This window comes from Cupressus sempervirens, chromosome 5 (genome assembly GCF_028749045.1).
Source record: "Cupressus sempervirens isolate cs-2001-9-10 chromosome 5, ASM2874904v1, whole genome shotgun sequence".
Lineage (NCBI taxonomy): Eukaryota > Viridiplantae > Streptophyta > Pinopsida > Cupressales > Cupressaceae > Cupressus > Cupressus sempervirens.
This window is the reverse complement of record NC_143122.1, coordinates 623,511,712-623,538,152: the sequence shown is the minus strand read 5'-3', so window position 1 is coordinate 623,538,152 and position 26,441 is coordinate 623,511,712. Positions and strand designations below refer to the sequence as shown.

The 26,441-nt window shown below is 33.9% G+C and overlaps 1 protein-coding gene across 3 annotated transcripts in view; it reads left to right on the top strand.

The window, feature by feature from the left end:
• The window catches only part of LOC149557439 (protein HAPLESS 2-like), a 322,953-nt gene that overhangs the window by 48,591 nt on the left and 247,921 nt on the right, over positions 1–26,441 (top strand). For all 3 annotated transcript variants that reach the window (XM_089832085.1, XM_089832084.1, XM_089832086.1), the window contains exons 3-6: positions 2,028–2,113; positions 3,384–3,423; positions 14,708–14,771; positions 14,876–14,939. In XM_089832085.1, the coding sequence (XP_089688211.1) occupies positions 2,028–2,113; positions 3,384–3,423; positions 14,708–14,771; positions 14,876–14,939 (254 nt within the window). The remainder of the gene's footprint in view (positions 1–2,027; positions 2,114–3,383; positions 3,424–14,707; positions 14,772–14,875; positions 14,940–26,441) is intronic.

Sequence of the window (26,441 nt, the reverse complement as noted above, 5' to 3'; positions counted from 1 at the left end):
TGGAGAACAACCGATTCTTCAAAAAGAATGCCCGACTTTTGTTAGATGTTTCATGCAGCTCCTTCAAATATTTTCAGGTTTCTGCAACTGACTTGTCGGAAGGAATCTGCGGTAGCTGATCATCGATAACAGAGAGCTTAAGAAGCATAACAGCCTCTCAATTGCGATCATCAAACTTGTCTTGTTCTGCTTGGTCGGAGGTCGGAAGAGTCTTTGTGCCTAGAACAAGCTCATCTAAATGACGATATTCGAAGATGGTTAACATGCGCTGCTTCTAGTGATTATAATTATGGCCATTGAATCGTAGACTACCCTCCAACATTAGATTAGTCAAAGATGCCATTTGTATGAAGTTCGAGGCAATGTTGAGGTTGACCCAGAAAAAATGACAAGTGCCCAGAAGAGTAGATGGAGAACCCAAAAGAAATCTACAGTAACAATGTAAATCTGCTGGCCTAAAAATCGAGGCATGGAAAACGAGGTACCCAGAAAATTTTGACGAAGACCCAGATGAGGTCTTGAAAAACCCATCAAGAATCTGAAAACAAAAATTTTTTCTAAGGTAAAAAAACTAGGGTTTCTAGCAGAATAACAGTTGGTGGCCAAGGAGGTCAAAATGGCAGAAAATAATGGAGTTTGCAGGCCAAAACAGGTCATTTTGTGTAGTAGATCAAAGCTTTTATGAAGCAAAAACAACTCCAAATGAAGCAAACAACAGCCAAAAAAAAGTGACAACCTGCTCTGTTGAAACGCGAGCGGAGTTTCAGACCTTTAAAACGGGACCAAAATAGAATGACGCTGCGATTTGCATAAAAATCGAGCCAAAAAAATTGCGGACGCGAGCAGAGGTCAGGTTGCAGAACACCAAACACAAGCCAGGAGCAAAACCCCAACAATGACATGCGATTTGTAGAGAAACATAGTAGAGATCGCATGTTTCCACAAGATATCAGACGCGATTTAGAAGTCGCGATTTGTAGAAAAACACCCTTTACTGGTCTCAAAAGCCCTAGCCAAAAACCAGGAGTTCACAGATAAATTTCTCCAAGAAGTAGAAATCTTGGACGGGCTATAGAGAAATCCTTAGAAATAATTTCAAAACATTTAGTAGATAATTTCAAAAGAAATTATAAATTTTTCGAAAAATTCCTTATAATGGCTCTGATACCATGTTACAAGATTCAAGAATTTGGCAGATTAACGGATTTCCAGATGATTGATTTTTATTAATAGAGGAACAAATGTGTTCCTTATAAAGAATTACAAGGACGTTGTTTCTAAAAGAAACAACGTAGACTAAAGATGAAAATAGAAACAAAACTGAAGACAGGATAGGAAACATTCCTATCTGAACTGAAGACAAAAGAGACAGGATAAGAAACATTCCTATGTAGACTGATTAACGGACTACAGACAAGTAGTTTATATGGAAAGTATAAGATATTATCTTAATAATACCAACCAAATATGCTCTAAACCATATTTTAATGCATGGATATATTCATAAACCACTAGTCAATACTAGGTACTTGTTGGCACTTATGATAAACATAGAATCCAATGCATTTAGCATCATAAATTATCCATATATCCAATACGTAGTGGAAATATCCAATATACTAGCATCAAGAGAGAATTAGGATATGGTGATAATGGCACAAGGATGGACCCTAGAGTGTATATGTATTTCTCAAAGGCATTGTGAGAGCTTTGATTTTCAAGAATTTTTGATGCTTCCTTATATAATATAATTTAGTTGTAAGTTTCTACCTTTTTATATATGATTGATGATTTTATTCTAGAAACAATAGTTGCTACGAGGTTGAAAAAGTGTGTAGCTTATTGTAAGTTACTAGTATTAGATATATTTGTTTTGAAGTTCAAGGAATTATAGATTTCTAAGTAATACCTGAAATTTTTTCCTCAAATGATAGAATGATTATATAGAACCTAGATAAATAATCATGAGAATATTGATTGTATTATACTGTATTCTAATCTAGAAGAGATTGTAATTATTATTGCAGGATGTCAACTCAGAACCAAAAGAAATTTTTGTAGAGACACGTAAATGTGAAGAAGATAGTGATAAAACTGTGGGTACATGTAAAAGGTGAGAGTATACTTTTTCATGCCTTTTACTGTCAACTTTGAACTTGGGATTTGTGACTATTGTCATCGTAGGTGATTATCATACTTTCTTTTGTAGTGGAATCTACTGAGTCAATGATTTTATTTTCTCATAATATATTACTTTAATGTTTGTGGTAGATGGAGTATTAAACATAATAATGACTGGAGTGCTAATATAACTCATCTGTATTCTTTTTGGGTGTGTCACTTGAGAATACATTTCCAAACATTTACCTACGGCTTGCTTCTCCTAAACATATGAAGTTATCATTGGCTACTATAATTACATAGTCTTTTTTGATGAGTTGAGTTGTGTGGTGTAGTACCATAAATTATAAATTTATTTTCTTATTGGGAACTAACCATATCTTTATTCATTTGTTCTCGTTTTTGAGAGCATTCTATTTGCATAATGGGAAACCAATTAAATTCTTGATGACGCATGACAACAATTTTAAAAAAAAAACCTGATCAAGATAGTTTCCTAAAGTGTTACCATCTACTTATACATGGGACAAAGTGTTATCATCTACTTATACATGGGAGAAAGTGTTATCATCTACTTATAGATGGGATAATGGTCAGATTTTACCAAATGTTTCCTTTTCTAGAGTTTTTGAAAATCTGGAGACACTTCAGTATATTTCTAATGGATACTTGATTGTTATATATATTTTTGGATATTTAGGGATAATAGAATGATTGAAAAAATACCATGTAACAGTGATGTCTTTATGGAACAGCCTAGAAAAGGAGAGAGATTTTTTTCTTAATCATATGTTATTTTGGCTTGCATGTTGTAAATTTAAATTTTCTTTCTTTCTAATATATCTGCACAGGGAGCCAAGAACTCGTATAATTCCTATATTGTAAACTTGCATTTATGTTACATTTTGAAACACTGATCTTGTTTAGTTGTGTTTTCTTTATAACTGATGCAATGTGGTTCTCCACCAATCAAAAGTACTGGAATGTTCAAATCCACTAGAGTGCAGTATCAAGAAGATATACTGTTGTTACACATGTTTATTAAGATAAGACCATCAAAGATGCTATAAAAATATCATCTTCTTCTTGAATTCCAAACTGCTAAAACTTGTAACATCATTCTGTGCAGGTGATACAAAACATTCCTGACATTACTATATCTATAAACTCCTTTTTCATTTTATTATAGATTCACATATTTTATTAGTTTTTCAACATCATGACCTATAAGATTCAGTAATAGAGAGCTTTTCCAAGTGTAGGTTACGAGATAAAAATGGCAAGCCAATATTTATAACGCAGGTGAGTTGGTTATTACTTGCAACTTGAAACATATTTAGGAAGTTTTGAGTTTACATTTCAAATATAAAATTTCTCTGAAAAAGAACTGATAATTCCTTTATCTCTAGAATCATGTTTGGTTATAGCTCATTAATTTTTATTATATATAATAGGTTTATTAATAATAATGGCACATAATGCAACTAGTTAAGTTATGGATCAAGAGGTTGAATTGGAATTCTATTTGTCATTGATTGGCTATTTCTATATCTTCGAAAAAACACTTTCCTCTATTATCTTTCCTTAAGGTACAAGTAACTTAGTTGACTTGCCTCCCATGTAGAGTTACAATTCTTAAAAATATTTTAGAGATGATTATTAATTCATTAGTACAAGCATTTATACTATTCCCTTGAATTTGTATAGCCAATGCTACAAAAACAAAGCTAAATATGCATATGTGTTGACTAAATATCACTATCATTTGTTTGTTTTGTAAAGGTCCAAAAATCAATTAGGGAACGGGTTTTGTTTTAAAAGTCAAGATTGTTTTAGGAGGGATGATTAAGGTAATTGATTTAGATGGACATATCCTTTTGTAAAGGACGAAAAATCAATTAGGGAATAGGGTTAGTGTAATGTCCCCTTTTTGGGATGTTAGAAAAATTACATGTCCAACTCATAAAATAATTAATAGGTGACTTATTTGGAGTAAATGCAAATTACTTAGAGGTCATTTTAATTAAAAAAGGTGATAAATAATGAAGAAGATGAACAAAAGAAAGGGGAATGGGAAGAGTCACCGAGGTGTGCTTAAAAGAAAGAAGAGCTCATTTGCAACATGCTTGGATGTTGGATTTCTCTTCAAGAAACTTTGGAAGCTTTTCAATTTTCATGTTCAAAACTTGAGGACAAAAACCTTTAGGCTTCTTGGTGGATTGGACCAAAACCCAGTTCATCTTTAGTGGTAGATTTTGATAGTTTTTACAAATTTTCAAGTTCCTTTTTTTCATCCAAACTATCCCTCTTGGACTCCCTTGTTTGGTCGACGGTTCTTTATGGCTCTATGGTTTGGGGCCCATCTCTTCTTGGTTCTGATTGGGCATCGATTGAACGAGTTGAGACTTTGCTCTTATAGCGCATCATCAGATGTCATAGGTTCACTCCTTTGGTACGCATCCCTTCAATCTTGCAGCTATATTTGATTTGGTTTGGTTTCTTCATCATTTGCATGGTTTTGTAGATTTGGTTGGTGAGCGGGAATGATATTCCTACTTTGCATATTGTTCTTCTACTACTATTGCGAGTTCTAATATGTGTTCTCAAGCTCGTTGCTAGTATGCTTAGGCTTCTTCTCTACTGAGATCGATTGGGATTGATATTGACTACCTCCCCCCTTACCAGTTCTCATTGAATGCCCTTGATCACCTCCTTCGCTCTCGGCAGGAGCTAAATGAACATGTTAGACTAGAATCTAGATATCCATAGATAGTATATTATCACTACTTGGACTAACCCGCCTGGTGGGTTGCGTCCGAGGATCACCTTTTACGCACAACACTTTTTGGAGATCTGTGATGGGATTATTGTTTGTCCTAGTTACTTATCTCGGTGGTGGTCTCATGCGCTGCATATCTCCCTAGGATCCTTAACAGTTGGTTCTTACCGTCTTCAGGCTTAGACTAACCATCATATTGACAGTGGAGAGCGGATTTGTAAGCTGTGTACTTTACAGGAGGTTGAGACTAAGAGTCACTTTATTTTCTGTTGTCCTATCTATTATGAGATTAGAGGGAGATTTTATTGCTTGTTTCAGGATCGTTCTTCTCTTTTAGATTTCTTTAGCTACTATGATCAGAGATGTCTTGCACTTTATCTTCAGGAGGCTACCTTGCTTCGGGATAGTACTTCACAGTCACCACTTCCTCATTGACATTCATCTACTCAGCTCATTACTGCCTTTTTCACACCCTTATCTCCCTTATGTGGTCTGAAGAGGTCATCTAGTTCTACCAGATCTGTCAAACCCCAAACAGTCTTCCACGAGATCATAGAAGTAGACTAGAGGCTCTATACATCCACAGTCTTCTCCTTCGGTGGCTGACTTCTTTTTGCCTAGAAAGGACTCCTAGTCCTTGTTTGTGCCGCCCTCTGTATCTTTCTTCTTTTTTTTTTTTTTGTTGCTCACTTTTCTTAGACACCGTTTGGTGGTCCTGTCGTTGTCAAATATCTTGCTGTAATCTTTCAGTCCCATAGACCTTTGGTGGTCTTTTGTTGGACATTAATATATTTATCTTATCCTATCCTATCTTATTTAGTTTTTCCAATTTGACTGTGCTGCTATTTTTAAGATTGGGTTACACTATGTTATTGTATTGTTGGCTATTTTAATGCAATAACTTTTTAGAGGCTGTTTATTTGAATATTTATTTGGAAAGATTACTGGTTTTATTACCAGATAATAGAAAATTTGTTGCATGCAAATATTGTTCAAATTTTTTGTTTGTGGTATCAAAGTAGTGAATCCTGCCAACCTGTGAATTTCATTTGAAGATTTTTTGTAGACAATAAGATTTGTATTTGAATTGGAGAAATTAATGCATTTGGTTGGGAGCTGTTACTATTTAATCTGAGTAATAGTAGACTAGCTAAAAGAAGTCTTATAGTGCGACTATAGTATTGGGAAGTAGAGTTGTTTGGGGTTTTTATTGCATCATCATAAACAAGGAAGCTAGATTATAACACCCCTATGGGATTCGTTCCTTTCCCTTATTGAGAGTATGTTAAAATATTATTTATCATATATCCATTGGGCTTGAATTGTTTACGTTTGTCGAGACGATTTGGAGTGGTGCATGATAAAATATTATTGGAGTTTCTATGGTGGATGATTAAATGTAATTGAGTGGAAATTTTTAGGGAGTAATGGGCAGTTTTACAAGTTCAAAAAAAATTGATCAGGTCACTATAAAAGTAATCAAAGAGGCCATTGGTAATTAAATAGAATGTCACTGTGCAAAAAAATATTTACAAGACTAAGAATCATTGTCAAGTGCCATAAAAAATTGTAACCTTAGAAAGACATCCATAGATGATGCTTTGCATTCATCCATTTCTATACTGCAGATTGAAGGTTTCTTGGTAACATTGTAGAGAGGTTTCTAATGTTAGAGTCTTGATTTGCAAGTGTATTGATACAGATAGTGAACTAACATCTCTAGCAAATGAAGTCTTGAAATGCAGGTGTTATTGTAAACTTTGATGATGTGTTTGTGGCAAATGAAGTAACTATACCATTTCTATTCTAAGAGCATATTGCATTTGGAGGTCTTAACAGTGGGAAACATACATGTGACATGATAGAGATTGGTATTTGTTGAGAAGGAAGTGTTAAGTTTTTTTGAGTCCAGAAATCAATGATGATAAATAGCAATAATAAAGAGCCAAAACGGAAACAATAAACACCAAAAATGTCTTGGGAAAACCCTTCTAGAGTGAAGGGAAAAACCCAATCACACAACAAAAAATTATTTTAATGATCATAAAAGTTCAAGTGTACAATGCCATTTACTTGACATGATATATATAGCATATAGAGAGACTCTTCACATTACAACCAAAGGTCTTCACTTTCTCAAAACATGACTCTTAATTTTCAAATACAACTCTTCACATTTTCATGCCTCAATGCATGTTGTATAATACATGTCTTAATATTTAATATTACAATCTATCATAAATGTTCTTTTCAGTTGAAGGTGACCATAACAACATAAATGCCTAGAGATAAAGACCTCTATCACAGCTACAATCTTCAATAGGAAGGAATATGAATGTTGTCATGAATTTGAAGCTTCGTGTACTCCCAATGCTATATCACATCGAAGAAACACGACATCCATAACTTGTTGTTATAAGAGCAGTGAATTACTAATAGAATAAAACTCTTGGAATCAGAAACCATTTGTGAGCTAGTGGGGGAGCTAGGTAGTGGGTTGACAATCTTTGTGTTCTTGGTGTAAGGTCACCGAAAGAACCACCACATTGGACAAAAACATTCTTATTGTCCGATAAAAATTTATGAGCAACTCTCTTGTCTTGTTTAATTGACAAAAATGCTCTGGAGGCTATTTATATCCTTTCAAGTCCCTATACGATAGTTGGTTAATGTAATTGTCAAGAATTGAAGAAGACTTAACTTTTTATTGAAAATGACTAGAGTTGGAGTTACAATGGGAAAATTGCATGAATTTGATGTGCTCATGAATTGACGGAAGGTCTTAAATTTTTGAAATTGATTGCTGCAGAGTTGATGATGGGTGTTAATTCTTTCAAAGCATCATCACACGAAGAGTTTGAGAATTTGTTAGAAGAATAAACTTACACATTGATTTTTTGGTTGCATCTCAATAATATTATAAATGTGCTGACAAGAAGATCTATAGTTCTATGGTGTCAATTTTATTAATGAGTCTTTAAATGTCTTTTTTTGTATGCTGATCTTTAATAAGAGATAGCACACAACACATATGATGTATGGGGTTGTCTAGATTTGATCTATTTATAATCCAGGAGCGTTAAAGTCTAGTTGGCACGCAAATTGAATGCAAATGGGATAGCTACAAACACATGCAGGAAAGCCAACTAATGTAGAGATGACATGCAGTGATGAATATTCCAAACTCCAAGAACACACATTGCTGGAATAGGTTGTGGAGTTGGGTACCTTAAAAAGTGTCAAAATTCTATTGGCAAGTTTTGTCAAGGTTGCATCATCAACTCAATTAAATGATGCAGATAGTAGAATAAAACACCAACAGTGCCATGAATATAAAGTCATGGGCATAATATTCAAAAGACAACATTTATTTGGCTCTTCCTTCGATGTGAATTTAGAGTCGTGGGTTGTGCTTTTATACATTATTTTCTTGAAGTCTATCTAGTGAAGTCACTAATTTCATGGATGAGGTGTTTTTTAGTTAAAAACAACGAAAAGGACATATCAGCAAATTAAACAAAGTTGAGTACTTGTGGAAGCTCTAAGTACTTTCATTGAGTTATTATTCAAAAACAAGGAATGGTGTGTAGAAGATTGAGTGACAAACCTTTCCAAAAATTAGTTAGGAGTAAGACAAGTGTTTTTACCTTCTATATTTTACTTCGTCCAAATAACCAATGTTTGTAGCTAATGCCACATGTAATGGCTTTCATGATCAAAGCTAGGCTCGTCATGTGTGTCGTGGTGGCCTTGTGGGGTGATATTTGCAAGACCCTTATAAGATATAAAGGATCGCCTTATTCTATGTGTGATTTCTATCCACGAACCGGCGGGGGGGGGTATTGATAGAAGAATGGATATGATTGCGCCAACCCTTATTACTCATCTGTCCATGGCTTGACCAGTGTGTAATAACTTGTTGAGCTTGTCATGTTTGTGCCTTATATATATTTTCTGCCATTTATTCCCCTTATAAGCTACCTTCTCATTTGTCCTTGTCACTCACGCATTTAGAACCCACAATTTGGCCTCTTCTCTAATTTTTTAATGGTTCACATCCTTTATAGATCCACAGTGGCATACATGACAATTATAAAGTAGAGATTCCCGACTACTAATTGCTATCCATCTCCACACGGTCAAGGTCCTGCATCATAGTATGTCGCACACCTTTATACTGATTTGGATGAAGGAGGATCTCTTTATTATCAATGGTATACTGCTCAACTTGCTCCTTTGGGTATTGTGTGACCTAAATATGAAATATTTGGAATTGTCAAATTGATCCCCTTATCCATTGTTAAACACTCACAATGATATGTATGTAATTGTATGCCTAAGTTCAACTTTCCGCTCGCCAATCAGATTATATATGTTTGCGATACAAACAATGAGTGTGTCTGGGTGATATGATTGTCCCATTGGTGATCGTTGTTATGAAGTGGCTCTGATATTTGGTTTCTGCGGCAATATATACTCTAGTTGTATTGATCTAAGGTATTGCATATTGAGGATTTGTGGTTTGACAGATATGATAAGCACTCTTAAAACATCAATTCTTCGATGTCCAATCTGCCATAACAAGCCTTGCACCAATTGTTCATATTAAATCAACACATCCAACTATCATTGCACAAATTTTTAATGTAGTTGTTGCTACTCTTTATAAAATGTATTTGAGCGCTTTGTTACATTTGCGGCCTGACTTTGATACCATGTTTGTTTTTTCGAGATCACTGCAAATGTACTATGCACTATCATATTGTTTGGTATGTGTTTCCCAAATGGCAGCGTCCTCTTGTATTTGTATGAGGAATAAACCAAGAGAAGAGACATGTCCCATGAAGGGACATGTCTATTCATCAATATCAGTAATGTAATGGAAGACTTAATTATAGTTGTGTGTGTGTGTGTATATATATATATAGATATATATACATGAATCATTGTAATTATACTAAATTTCTCTTTGATCTCACAGGTTTATCCTACTAAAGCTACCAAAACATCAACATGTTTATGTAGGGTTATCAATGCTTGCAAGAAAGAAATAGATAGATTATTGACTTTAACTATAAATTTAATGATTATATTTCAGTAAAAGACTAGTGCCATCCCTTATTCAGGCAACATAATCAACTAGTATGCAGATTATTACGTACAAATCTATGAGACAATATTTCATCAATTACTCCTAAGCTCTGCAAAAGATACTTTTTATATGCAATTCTAAGCTAGCCAAAAGGAATTTAACTTCTCAGATAGGAAGTCTAGTTTAGCCAGAGACATAGAAACTTAATATGATTCACACTATTCCCTGTTGTTGAACACAAAATGTGGAAAATACCCAATGCAAAAATTAAAGCCTTGTCGGAATAATCCAATAATTTCTTTATTGATCATAAAGGACAAATCAGCATGTTAGTTAGTATCTCTTTGCCTGAAAAATAAACAAATGGAGCTTTTATTCATTATTGAAATATAATATATAAATTTTATATTTACAAATTCATTTTCTTTAATAATTTTAATTTTCCTTGCTAGTGAATATTTTTCTTTTTTCTTCCGAATATGTGTCTTGTTCTATTGCTTCTTTTTTTTTTCAAATGATTCATCTCCTATTTTATTAACTTGTTAAAGATGGTGACTTTTCAAATGAATGGTCATATCTTTTGGAAATATATTTTGCTCCCTCCTTAGTTAATGGTACCACATCAAATATTAAATAAGTAGTCAACGACACCATTACAACAATAATTCGTTTTGATTAAATCACACCTTTAGTTTGGCCATTGTTTTTACAAAATTTATGTGTTGCCTTTGAACTAATTGCTCCATTGGACATTTATTTGAGAATTTTCCAAAGCAAATACGAATATTTTCCGTGACTATTTCAAACTACCGTTAGTCGTTTAAGATGAAATTAAATGAATTTTGAATGAGAATAATGCTTCCGTATTTCTCCATCATCGCTGTGATCGTGCTAGTTGCCTGATACATCTTCTTTAGTTTTTATGAACCATGCTTTCTGCTCTTTTCTTGCTAAATGTATAAGAAGATATTGACACTAGCCTATAGCTTGGGTTTCTAACATGGTTATCACATTTTATTTCCAAATCCTTCTTTCACAGTTTTTGGTTTTAGAAATATCATGACAATGGTTTGAAGTTTGAACTAACGCTTCACTTGCTATGCATTGACGAGGTGTAGATTGTCCTTCAAGTAGCTCTCGACCCTTTGAATGTTGAACACACATATCAAGATATATAGTTTGTAAATAAAATATGCATCAATGATTCCAGATGTCCTACAAAACTAACGTGTTTGAACTCGAGGCTGCTCTCCTTAATCTGCAAAGGTGTTTAAAGCCGATGTTGTTTCCTAATTTATCATTTCCAAGCATACTAAGACTCATCGCTTCCTTCTTTATTATGCGTCTCTCAAGAAAGATAAAGTTATTTTAGAAATTATAAAGAAGACATTTTCCGATTCTCATCTAGGGATAGTCGATCGTTTTTAGTATCTCCTGTTTGCTTCATTTTTGATCTTTTGTTGGCTTGAAGTGATTCAGGTTGTGCAGACCTATTGCTCATATCCTGTGAAGGCTCTAGAAAAGGTTCATGTATTCACAATGGACTATCAACACTAATAGTTAGGAGTGACATCTTTCCAACACGTAGTGGAATAATTTGACTTGAATTTGGAATTAGGACATTCCTGCAGTAAGGTGGTCAACTTTGTAACTTTCATCTTTTGAAGCTGCTTAATGAGATGCCAGCTATCTCTGGAGAACCAAACTAGGTATCCATTCTTAACCTGATGCAAAGTGCAATTGGGTGGCCTCCAGTCCCCCAAAAGTGAACATTGACTCTTTCCTCTATCGAACACCCGGTAATGATCTTATAATAACTTATTCCTTCTGATCATGTTATCATATCCTTCTTTAGTAAAACCTGATCCATTAGCAAATTTCAGAAAATGTTCATTACATGACGTGCTTTTTCTTCATTTGCTTGGTCTGCTGCCCATGTTTCAAACTTGCATTAGGTGCACCATCTTCATGGAGAATATTTATTTACTCCACTTCATCAATGCATTTTGACTTATGTTTTTCCTTTGAGAGATCATCGGGTACATTGTGGTCTTTGCTGAATGGAGGATCCCTATGTATTTGATCAGTCGTACCTGCATCAGAATGAGTCTCCTTTGTTTCATTTTCCTAATCTTCATAATGTAGACACTGTTTCTCTTCACAAGAAGGCTTTGAAGATAACTCACATTCAAGAACTTCCTTTTTATCAAGAACCTGATCAGATAGGATACTCGAATAATTTTCAGAACTATGCTCATATGATTTCATCTCATTATCACATGTTTGGCACACTTTCGGCTCACATGATGAACTAAGAAATGTCTCACCTTCTGAGTGCATACCATGAGTTTTATGATCTTCAAAATTGTCATTAGGAGTGCTATCTTCATCATGATGCTGATGGACTTGATTGCATAGAAAATCCTCTTGAAATTTTAGATTCAAGAACATTGAGAACTCAGACATATCTTCTTCCATTTCTTCATCAAACAAGGGATTCAGGAACATAGGGAATTCAGGCATACTATTATGAGAGCTTTCATCTGGCTCCTCATGTGTTTCATTATATATAATATCAATAAGTTGTATACTAAACTCATTCTTCTAAGAGTCATCATCTGCTTGGTCAACAAGATCGATATCTTCTGAAATTTCCTCTTGTTCATACACTGTGCGCTATTCTACTTCGTCTGCATTATTTGACTCTTGGAAATTATCATCTACATCTAGTATCTCCTGAGTATGTGCTGATCCATTAACTTGTTCACCATGGTGAATTGAGAAATTTGTTTCACCATTTTTCTCAACATGTTTTTGATATTCCATGTCCAACATATTCAAAATTTCTTCTATGTTGAGACAACCCTCTTTCTCATTTTTACATTTACTGGTATTTTCTATCATACAAGTCTCACCATGGGTGGATTCTTTTTCAATTTGGCCCAAAACTTCTTCTACACCTAAATCTGAAACAACATTTAATTCTTGTTTCACTTTGGTGTATCTCTCTTCATTTTCATCAGCTTCTTCTAATTGATCACCAAAGGTCTTCTAGAATGGGATTTGCAATTGCTTGAGGGAAGGCAATTTTTGGGATGGGAGGACGGTGATATCCCTATCATTAAATAAAAAATAAAATAAAAACTTTTTTTGGAGTCTTGATTGATTTATGTATATCTCGAGCCTGTCTTTTATTTTTTGTAGGTGTAAGTGTTTGCCGCATCATGTGTTGGCACGTTGTTTCTCCCTCAATAGTTTTTCTCTAATGGGTATATATGTCCATTGGCTTAGCTGTTGGTATTTGATTTGGATTATTTTCTTATACTGTGAATTCCCATGGGATTTCGGTGTTGTTTTTCATTTCGAAATTGGAAGATCTTCCCTACTTGGCTATTTCAGTTTCGGTAGAATTCAACCCTCACCCTATTCTGTTCTTTGTATTGCTTTGCTTCATATTTGCCACATCTGGAGAGCACCATCTTTGTCTGCAAATATATATATATATATATATATATATATATATATATATATATATATATATATATATATATATATATATATATATATATATATATATATCGGATCTCGTAGATTGGAAGCGCCATCTTTGTCCGCAAATATATATTTCTTGCTTGAATTGCTAAATGCTTGTGTTGGCATCTATTTGTGTGTTTGGCAAATACCTTATTTACATCATTTACACTCGATTTGATGTTGTTGGAATCACACAATATTGCTGAGTTTGGCAAATGTACATTCCCTCCATGTAGGTGCTAGTCATACGGCTTGTAGTCACTCTCTCATTGTGCATCCATTTGCCCTCCTCTTTATACCATACATTCCTCCCCTCATTCCCACCTTACCATACAGTACCTCTGTTGGCTTGCTCATTGAACCTTTGCTTTCTCCCTCCATACGAAAACAATGACACATAGTCGTCTTCCGGATGGTGACCATTGTACAACAACTCCCTGTGCCACTGTATGATTTCCCTTCACCTACGCTATATGCCTTCTATGCAATCACCGTACTCCATCAATATTCTCCCATCGTATGGTCAGTATTCAAACACTGTACAAGATCCTTGCTTTGTCGTACGACCAAGCTATGTGCAGGTAGATTGATTTATTTGACACCCTGATTGTTGGTGGTCTTAGTAGCCTTGGGGAACATTACATATAGGAGAAAGATAACTCATGCAGTTGTAACTATAGAATAATTGATGTAGCGTGTGTTGTAATTTGTATTCATTTATGTAAGTAGTATTCCAATGAAATAAACACACCTTTCCCTTTTCAACAAGTTCACAAAACAGGTATCTTAATATGTTGTATGAGTCATACTCCTTGTTTTGCTAGATAAATTTATCACCATTAGCATAAAAAAACAATATTTATGGTCTAGATAATCTTATTTTCCTTAACAATATTGCATTCTTACCAACTATTGAAATTTTCTGTTCAAAGGGTCTATGATACATAGTAGAGGATGACATCAATTGGGTAAATGAATAACCATTCTAGTTGAATGACAGATTTGAGATTGAAAGTTTTTATTTCTCGCATGTTTGAAACTTTTTTATTTTCAGATGTTTGGATGCTTTCATACTTTTTCCTGTATTTGAGCTATTGTAAATGAGGTTTAACATTGGTATATTAAGTCTTTCAGAATTATCTATGTAACTATAATAAAATCTAATAATTCATTACTAACAGCCCAAATGTTGCCCCTGTGGTTCTAAGTCAAGATGGCCATATCATAAATGTGGTTCAAAATTCGGTAAGCATGTAAAGTTGGAATTTGGTTTTATGAAAATCATCATTTATTTTTTGACGTAGTGCACTGTTACTGATATATTTGTTAGATTTCAAATATTTGAACAGGTATTATTGAGAGAATAAAAGGAAAGAGAAATACTGCACATTGCTTGCGATTTGTTGGTAGTTGGTATAACCTTTCACTTATGCTTTGACTCTTAGTTTCCACTCTTCAAATACTATGTGTCTATTTAGGAAGAGATTGATAAAATTTTCTAGTGCAACACCATGAGGTGCTGTCTATTTGAAATAAAATTGCACAGCTAAACTGAATTGAAACAAAGACAAGGTCTAATTGTCTCTTGTTGGACATTGATAATTTATCTTATTTTATCATAGTATTGAAGTAAACTAATGATGTAGGAAGCCAGGTAGGAAAATGTAGTTTTACTTTCAAATGGGAACGACACTTTTTTAATGCACAGTATATACTTGTTTATGCACATTAAAGTTTCTTATACATATTATAATTTTTATGCTGTCATCATAGAACATATTTGATGAAAACTTATTTTAGGTAACTACACAATGAGCATGTTCAATAGCCTCAACATCTTATCAATCTATCACTTGGAAGAAGTCAAAATTTTCATCCATTCAGAAAATAATTTTTGACTAATGTATCATTAACTTGTCCTTTTTAGGATGTAATTTCTTGTAGGTTTGCATTGAACATTTGGAACCAACTTCTAGATGTTTCTGAATGTATGAGTTTTATTATATCTCTTCTTGTTATAGCTTGTGATTCAAATTCAGCACACAATTATCTTAAAGTGGTGATTAGATTTTTGAGAGACTTCTGTTTGTACATCATTACAAATATAAAGAAATTCATTAAATATTAGAGAAGTTGCTAGAATTTTTTTCATTCATAGCTTGTCAACCTAGTAAATTTTATCAGTTCTAGTGGATAGGAACTAGGAAGTGGAATCAAAATGAAGTATGCTAATAATGCCACGAACCAATGCATATCTGAATAGAAAGAGGAAGAAATATGCATCTTTGAAGACCAAACAAGTTTTTCCAAGCTCTAAGAATCTATCACATCATGAAGCTGAACCATGAAATGTGAAATACCAAATGAAGGAGAATAAATGAAAATACCAAACAAGATTTTCCAGGCTCTAAGAATCTATCACATTATGAAGCTGAACCATTAAATGTGAAATATTGAGCGAAGGAGAAGAATTGAGAATACCAATCATCTCCAACTCCAATCATGAGGTTGTAAGGACCGACCTGTCCTAATTGAACAAACAATACTAATAATTTAAAAAGAACCATAACATATCAACTCAGAGTGCAAATGTCAATTTTTTTCTTTTTTCTTTGAAAGTTAGTCATTGATTACTTGGGGAATATTGTCCATTTGGGATAGTATTATCACTTAGCCATCCAGGCTCTTCTGTCTTGGGCAACTAAAGGGTTCATCTGACCCAACCTCAATAGGGAATGATATAATATCTCGTGCATCCATCAGGAATGAATTTTCAAAAGGACAGGAAATAAATAATGCTTTGATTAGAGACTTACATTGTTCGGGACCATTTGGGTCCAAAGTGACTTGCCAGAAGTTTCATAGTCTGCCCAAGACCGTGCCAATGATTCTTAGCAAGTTATAAGGAAGCTCTACACCCTTCCTTGGTTTTTGGGCTTTTGGCTAGGTGTCGACTACTGAGAGAATTTTCTAAGTCCTATACCCTCCCTCGACTTTTAGGCATTCGACCGACTATAGGCACTTCTTGAGAATCATTCATTTATTGGGTTAACTTATAATATGATGATAATGATTAAATACTACCTAACTATGTCCAAAGTATCATTGCGCCAGAGGTGTCTCTTCACCTACCAGGCTGCCTATGTAATTGTATCCACAAGATCAAGACCCTTGAACTCCTCACTTTCGGTATGTAGTTCTGGTTTCTATTTGTTTTGATGTAACTGCTATGTAGACGAAACCCTTTGGGAGTAGCAACCACTCCCGAAAATTCTCTGCCATCATACACACAGTTGGGCGAATCAGGCGGAATTCTTTAGTTATAAATATCAGCAGTGTTTGCCATGATGTTACAATTAAACCATGTGTAAGGTTTTACCTATGCACACATGTCCTATCTCTCTACCTTTGTATGCTAATGTATCAAGTTCTCTTGGGGTTGTGTGTTTCCAACAATGTTTGTTTACTAGTGGTTTAACAACATCAGTCTGCGGAAGATTATATATATATTTTTGAAAAACAATAACGAGCTATCATGAGCAACTAATTAGTTAGCAAGGTAGTCTTTCTTAAACAGTCTACTTCAATTTTGATATGGTTTAGTTTTCGAGTGTGATAAAAAGAGTACATGACAACATGAAAAAGTTATCCCACTAACAACTTAGTATGCTGTAACCATTTGCTGTGAGATCCTGCCCAAAATTCATGACAGCTGCATAAGAAGTCAGTTTTTGTATCAACAGTATACAAATGGCATCATCAAATATTTAATAGCATCTCAAGAAGTAACAATCTAGACTTAGCATAATCATGGAAGAAGGTCCATAAGTCAAATAATCACGTACTTTCACATTACGATGTTTCCAATATTATGGGAGAATGTCCATTATAAGTATGGCTGTTATGTTATTTGAGAGTTAGCTAACAGAGAAGTAACTAAAAAAAAAAAATTAAAGAGATTCAGATACAATGATGATCAAACACGCAGCTTGCACTATTCTAATCTGATTAATACCCTACCCAAAATCACTAATGTCTAGGATGGAATTCCCAGAGGTCTGGTTTAACCTTCAATTATTGAGAAATATGTTTGTTACAACTTTTGTGCGCATTGTAGACAACAACAGGGCTCTCAAGTTTGTCTATCAGTTTGCTGGGTGAAACACAACCTTTTACAGTAAAATCCTTTTAATAACAATTATAATTGGCTTACAAATTTTTGCCAAGAAAATGATCAAGGACATAGCCAGCAACACATATACACATAAGTCTGAAAGTTTATGTACAACACTAGATAGTTCTAACATTCATGAACACGTAAGTCTAAAAAAGAAGAAGAAAAACTCATGTACATCATTATAGAATTTAACACAAATATTTGTAAATCTGAAAATATTTGTACAGCATTACTGAACTTTACAACGCTGAAAATGACTTCTTTCTAATGAAACCCAGATAGTAACCAATATTGGCAGTGAGCCTTCAATTTTGGGTAACTATCCTTCATTTTGAGATGCAGGGCTATTCAGCTATGTAATTTGCTATACCTTGGTTAACGACATTTGAAGATTTGAACATTAAATTTCCTATAATATGACAAATATTGTTCATATTTTCAAACTGGGAGCTGACTATATTGGTTTATAACTATACTTCTAAAATCTTTAGGAGAACATTGACTTTTGTAATGCAAGGATATATTTCCAGATTAGTTTTCAAAAACATCATTACTTGCTTGACTAAATACTGTTGTACTAGTACCACAATAGGCCCATTCCCAAAGTTGTCAAGTCCTATACAAAAGGGCAAGCTGGGAAAGGGCAATTTCCTAAGAATAAGCTTGTCAAAATCATTTGCAAGCATTCATAACTGCATAAGGCATATCGTCAGTCCATTGGCATTCTTTGTGCATATTTTTCTACACACCCAAAAGACTGAAATAAGAACATTATAACTTGCTGTCGCCATAATCAGAGATTGGTCAAGGAACTGTTTAAGCTTCAATCCTTAAAAAATTCTTGACATATCACAGCATCATTTTCAGAATTAATATACGCTGAAAAAAAAACACTTTCCAAAAATCTCTATATCTATTATCTCACAAATTTGTAACTCTTTTTTTTAATCTAATGAAATATTTGCATAACTGTACCAAATGAAATACAATTTTCTTTTCAAACAAAATAGAAAACTTTTGAGAATAGATCGTTTCCTAGAGCTCATTGCTGGGCCAAACTAAATGGTAGTACAACTCAAAGTAAATTAGAAGGAAACAAATCCCAAACACTACTTAATTCCAGTCACTTATGAGCTGGAAGATGAAGAAGTACAATTGCATAATGCATTTCTGACCAGGAAAAGGAGATTTTACCAAAATCTAAAATGAGGCATACTTGATATATGTATATAGATAGTTATTCGAAATCTTAGCTGAAGATACTCAGTTCCAAAATTTCCAGCCGCAGCCCTATTCTTTTATCCTGTATATTTCCCTTTTCAAAACAAGAGTTCCAAGTAAAAGCAAGAGGTTTTGTGTTCCAACACCCGGGTTCCTTCCTCATTTGCATTTTTAGCTGCCCTCAAATCAGAGTTTCCCTACGTAATCCTCCCCACGTAGGTTGGGAATGTCACTGAACTGCCCTCCTTCTGCCACACACGGTATGGATGTTTTTGGTGCCTTGCAAAATTGATGCATATGTCTCCTTACTCACCATTCCTCTTGCTGCATTCGAGTGCTATATGCCCAAAATACATGCACCTCCGGGGAATTATTTTGAGCTTGTTTTTTTTTCGATTATCTGAAGTCAATCTTGATTCTTTACATAGTAAATGGTTTATTTTTGAGATGATATGTTCTTCATATATATTCAATCACCTCCTTACATAGTTGAGGTTATTAAGAAGAAACTATTTGCTAGTTTTGTTTTATTAAAAGGAAATTTTATAAAGTAATTACTTTAATATCAATTGACAGTTATGTGGTGAGTCTAGTCTAATTATTCATGTATAGTCTTTTATTTGTCATTAATCGTTCACCATTATTATTTAGAGAATATTTTAATTCTTAAAGATGTTATTGATAAGATGATGTCATTGATGTCAAATGCATACAAAGAGATGAACGGCATGATATATGGAGTGTTATTAAAAAGAAAATTTATAAAGTAATTACTTCAATATCAATTGACAATTATGTTGTGAGTCTAGTTTAATTATTCATTTATAATCTTTTGTTTGTCATTAGTCATTTACCATTATTATTTAGAGAATAAATTAATGCTTAAAGATGTTATTGATGAGATATTGTCATTGATGTCAAATGCGTACAAAGAGATGAACAACATGATATTAGAAGTATAAATGATACAGTAAAAGAAAAGACTTAAGAGACTGCGTTGTTAATTAGACAGTTTGAATCATATGAGAACCACTTACGAATTCGTTGCTAAATAACAATTCATACTATGGAAGTTTGACACCAATGAAAGCAGCGTCATATGCAGCAAACAAGTTTATGTAAATACAGATTAGTGGGATATGTTAATTGATACCAGGTTAGTGGGATATGTTAATTGTAGAATCCTAGGCCACTACGCATCTAAATGTCCTTTTAACAATAGTGACTCCAGCGAAGATGAAAAGGAAGCTTTCAAAAAGAAGAAATGTAAAAAGAACAACAAATTTAATAAAAGAAAACAATTCAAAAGAAGAGTAAAAAGAGCTTTTACTCCAAAGAGGAAAGTATCTCTTTGGATGAAGATAGTGAGGATTGGCCAAGTGATGAGGAGGAGGAAGTTCTCTTTATGGCTGAAGTTGACCTAAACGATGTTCATGAGGATGAAGAAGATGAATTTTGTGATGAAGAAAATGACGTTGATCTTGAAGAAGAACTCAATTATGCATATCATGAAAATATAAAATTAAACAAGAAAATAACCAAATATAAAGTTGAATCTGAGGGGACACTAGAAGCATTAAAAACTCTTAAAGAGGAAAAGAAACAAGTAGAAGACCAGTTGAAGTCCAAACATAAGAGTGCGCCAAATTGAATTTAGAAGTTGAAAAATTGAAAAAGGAATTGGAGGATAGCACTATCAAATTGAAGGACAATATTAAGTTTGGGAGAAGTTACAGAAATTCTAACTATTATTATAGACAGTCAAAAACCCTCTTCTAGTAAATCAATAGTTGGTTTCGAAAGAAATTCAAGCAATAAGTCTTTTTCAAAAGATTCATCAAAGAAGGTGATAACATAGTTGAAAATAAAACATCAAAAGAGGTAAACAAACTTAATGATGTGCACAAACCTCATTATAAGTTCCATGGTGGTTGTTATTCATGCAATCATTTTGGGTACAAAGCAATAGAATTTAAAACAACATATGAATGATTGGAAAAGGCCATATCATAGACAATATTTCTCCTATACCCTCAATGGATATTGTTACTCTTGCAACAAAGTTTGGTCATAAAGCGCTAAATTGTAGAAGCAAAGAAAAGAACTCTTCAAATTTCATGAATCAAAACTCTTTTGCTCCGTTAATTGATCTTGATATTTTATGTTCAAATTGCAATAACTTTCGACATGCTGCTCACCAATAGAGAACAATTTTTCCTACTGATCTAGCAAAGATAGAAAATCACCCTAACAAGAAGGTTTGGAATAAGGAAAGAAAAGTCATTGTTTGTTCAAATAGCTGTACATGCTCAAAACAAGAAACACAAATGGTATGTTGTGTCCAGCGGATGTTCAAGACACATGAAAGGGGACAAAAGCAAATTCATTTCATTTGTATTTGTGAACCAATTAGTGATGGATCCGTAAAATTTGGTGACAGCACAAAACGAAAAAATAAAAGGAAAAGGAACTTTTGGTCTAGACCATGGAAAATCCAAAACAAAGGATTTTTTGTATGTAAAAAGATTAAAAGAAATCTTACTAAGTGTAAGTCAGCTATGTGATCAAGATCATAATGTAATATTTCATTCTAAAGGTTGTGAAATTAAGCATGGAAAATTGATATCTAATGCAAAAAGAACAGCAAATAACTTATACATTTTGCAAGAGATGAAAAATGAGACTTGTTTCTTGGCTCAAAAGATGAAAATTGGTTGTGGCACAAAATTTTTGCGGCATTTAAACTTTGACGACTTGGTCAAAATCAGGCATAAAGGAGCTTTAAGAGACATAACAAAATTATCAAAACCTACAAACACCAGGTGCAAATAATGCCAACTAGGAAAGCAAACAAGAAGCACATTCAAAGCTAATAAATATTCTACATCAAAGCCACTCAAACTTGTGTATTCAGATTTATGTGGACCAACTAGGACAAAAAGCCTTAAAGGAGAAAGATATTTCATGTTATTTATTGATGATTACTCTAGAATGACTTGGTTAGTCTTTCTAAAAGAAAAAACGGAAGCAGTTGACAAGTTCAAAGCCTTCAAGAACTAGTTGAAAATGCAACAGATACAAAAATAAAATGTTTTAGAACGGATAGAGAGGGAGAATTTACATCACATGAATTTGATGTGTATTGTGAAAAGAATGGAATTAAAAGACAATTTCGGCAGCTAGAACTCCTCAATAGAATGGAGTTGTTGAAAGAAAGAACAGGATGGCTCAAGAAATGTCAAGGGCAATGCTTAATGAATCTAATATAGATGATTCTTTTAGGAAAGAAGCAGTACATACAACAGTCTATGTTTTGAATCGTGCAAAATTAGAGTAAATCATGATAAGACACTATATCAATTATGGAAAAGAAGGCCAGCATCAGTCAAGTATTTAAGAGTTTTTGGAAGCACATGCTAGATAAGAAGGGATGAAGATGACTTTGGAAAATTTGAAGCTAGAGATGATGAAGGAATCTTTCTTGGATATTCATCCAAGAGTAAAGCATATAGGTGTTAAAATAAAAGGCTTCATAAGATTGTGGAAAGCACAAATGTTAAGATTGATGAAGGATTTGAAAAGACAAAAGAAAATGCAAAATTACCAAGTATTTGTGAAGAAGAAGAAGATCCAAAAGATGAAGAAGATGAAGAGGAAACAAAATAGGAAAACTCTAACTCCAAAATACCTTTGAAACCAAAAACACCAGCAAAGACTCCCTTAGAGACACCAGCAAAAACACCATCAAAATTTGTTCAAAGAAATCATCTAGAGAACTTGGCAATAGGAGATCTAGAAGAGGAAGTCCAAACAAGAAGAAGAATTATTTATAAAAAATAGAACCAAAGAACTTCAATGAAGCAAATAAGACCAGCATTGGGTAAAAGCTATGGAGGAAGAATTGAACCAAATCGAAAAGAACAACACTTGGGAAATTTTTCCAAGGCCAAAAGATAAAAATGTCAGAGGAACCAAGTGGGTATTTCGGAATAAAATGAATGCAAATGGAGAAGCAAGGCTTGTTTGTAAAGGTTATGCTCAAGTAGAAGGAGTGGATTTTGAAGAAACGTTTGCTCCAGTTGCAAGATTGGAAGCAATCCAAATGTTTCTAGCATTTGCAAGCCATAAAGCATTCAAAGTTTACCAAATTGATGTAAAATCAGCTTTACTAAATGGAGACTTAGAAGAAGTATATGTCGAATTACGTGAAGGATTTACATTTTCAGAAACAGAGGATCAAGTGTGTAGATTAAGAAAAGCACTTTACGGGCTAAAACAAGCTCCAAGAGCTTGGTATTCTAGATTTGATAATTATCTTCAAAATCAAGGCTTCAAAAGAGGAATGGCAGATAGTAATCAACACATCAAATTTGAAAATGGCAAACTTTTGATAGTAGTTGTATATGTAGATGACATAATATTTGGAGGAGGAACTAATAAAATGTGCAAAGAATATTCTATGAACATGCAACAAGAATTTGAGATGTCTATGCTTGGAGAATTATCCTTATTTCTTGGACTGCAAATAGAACAAACAAGTAAAGGAATATTCATTTCTCAAGGTAAATATATCAAAGAAATGTTGAAGGAATTTGGAATAGAAAATTGTACTCCTGTTGGCACCCCTATGATTACTGGATCCAATCTTAGTAAAGAAGATGAATCAAAGTGTAAATCAATCCCAATATAGATCCATGATTGGAAGTTTGTTATATATAACAGCTACAAGGCCTGATATCTTGCAAGATGTTGCTGTTGTGGCCCGATTTCAAGCAATGCCAAAAGAAACTCATGTTCTAGCAGTTAAAAGAATATTTAAGTACATAAAAGGTACTATGGATCTTGGTTTATGATATCCAAAAGGAAAAGATTTTTCACTCACAGCTTATACAGATGCAGATTTGGGAGTAAATATTGATGACATGAGAAGTACAATAGGAGGTGCATTCTCCCTTGGTAACAGTCTAGTATCATGGTTAAGCAAGAAGCAAGGATTGGTAACTCTTATCTACTGCAGAAGCTGAGTATGTTGCACCAGTACCAAGTTTTACACAAGTGCTATGGATGAAACAAACTCTAAAAGATATTAAGATTGCATTTGAGCATCCCATTCCAGTATTTTGTGACAATACAAGTGCAATGAGCATCTCAAAGAACCCAGCCATGCACTCAAAAAAAAGTACATATCAATCAAATACCACTTCCTAAGAGAACAAGTCCTTGAGAAGCAAGTAAAAGACTCATAAGAAGCATGTGCTCAGGGGGAGCTAGTCTCTAGCCTTGGAGACCCTTTGCTGTTGATGACAAAGGGGGAGGGATTGAAGAAAGGGGGAGCAGAGAACTAAGGGTGAGCACTGCATAAATACAGACTTATATTTGAGAGGTTGCCATCAATGACAAAGGGGAACATTGATGAGATATTGTCATTGATGTCAAATGCGTACAAAGAGATGAACAACATGATATATGAAGTAAGAATGATATAGTAAAAGCAAAGACTTAAGAGGCTACGTTGTTAACTGGACAGTTTGAATCATATGAGAACCACTTACAAATTTGATGTTAAATAGCAATTCATACTATGGAAGTTTGGCATTGGTGAAAGCAATGTCATATGCAACAAACAAGTTTATGCATATACAGATAATTTGCTAAGTATCAACACAAAATTTGTATACATTGATGCTAGCTTAGTGGGATATGTTGATGCAGATCATAAAGTGTCAAAGTTTCAATTCAACGGATTATATATGTCTGATAAAGACAACATGGACAGTCCACTGCACATGGTGTGCTTTCCAAAGACAACAGGTCCAAGGAAAATATAATCACTGCAAACATTATAAAGTCCTTATGATTTTATACACAATGTTGGAAAGGCCTAGTAAGTAAAGTGATATATTACTGGAATGATTCCATGTTAAGAAGGAAATGATGTTTGAAGTTTTTGATTATTACATATTACTCCTAAGGCAGCCAAAATATATGCCACATGAGATGAACGTTGATTCCACAATTCATAAGGAACAAATGGGTCCATAATAAACAATGACAGTACTTATGAAGGAACAAGGAAGAAACATGGTAGTCATGCACGGTAGGAACCAATGGGTCCGTCAAATTGTGGCTTACATGGTAGCCACTATTAATAAATTCCTGAAGTGACGTGATGCATATCGTATGCAGTGTTAAATAGCAAGGAAGAAACCTGATAGAAGACATAGTTATTCAATGTCTGCGAAACATGCTCATGTCATCAAGTGCATATTACAAATTGATGAAGATTCATGTGAACACATAGGAAGAGCTGAGTGTTTGTTTGGAGTTTGATAAAGGGAGTTATGGCTAACACATTGAAGGCAAATTAGTGTGTTGCCAGTCAGAAGAACCCACAATGATGATTAAGCGATAGTATATTGAAGATACAGTGATACATGACTCCAAGAATTGTTATGATATGCTGCATTTGACAAGGTTCGTCCTATACACAGAAGTCAACATACAGGCACAAAAACAAAATAAACAAAAATCAGTAAACATGATGCACGATGAATATTTGAACTCCTAGATGGTTTATCAGATATCAAATATGTGAAAAGAAGCATTCATATCATCAAACAAATATGGATGGAGCAGCAACTACCATCTGAAAGTCTTTTTCAGAATACTGGCAGAGATAGCCCATTCGAATAAAATTTGTTAAGGCAAATCTAAATACAGCAGAAGTATGAAACCTCCAAACATGATGGCATTGGCAACTAAACACAAGGAAGTGTCAGGTAATAATATTACATTTTTCAAATATTTGAAGGTTATCGTGCATATGCTTTCAGCGCCAAAGGAAGCTTCTATAAGAATATTTATATAGAGTTGTCAACAGTAAGAAATATCGCAGATATGGAGAAAACTCTATGAAGTCACACCTGACTTCACCATAGAGTTTGAATGTGAGAAAAATTGTCGAGGAAGAGATAGTCTCTATATGAAGGCAAGAATATATTAAATCACCCATCAAAGTAATGGTCTTGAGAGAAGTTTAATTTGAAAAAGAAGTGAGCAGTTTGGAAGAGTGTGGAGGATATTGAGAAGTGTAATTGCAAGACAAAGCATTACATATATATTCAGATTTTTATCTGATATCTATATTTATCAGAATATATAGGAAGTAAAAGGGATATAAAAGAAGAAATTTTTATTTGCAGAGTTAGAGGGTACCACAAAAGGAAAACATTTTTTCAGACTTAAGAGAAAATCATATCCATCACTAGGTTGAGCAAGCAACCTTTTAAAGGTGGAATTTCAGGTTTCAAATCAAAAGTGGGAGTAGGTGCTTCTAGTTGGTCAAAGCCTGCAAAGTGTGGGAGTTGCAGCTTCCAGCAGGTAGGTGCTTGCACAATGAGGTTGGAGCTGCTTGTAGGTCTAAACCTACAAACATATTGTAAAAGATTCAAATATATAAAAGCATTTTATTGTCGTGCTTTTTTACCCGCACTGGGTTTCCATGTTAAATCAGTGTT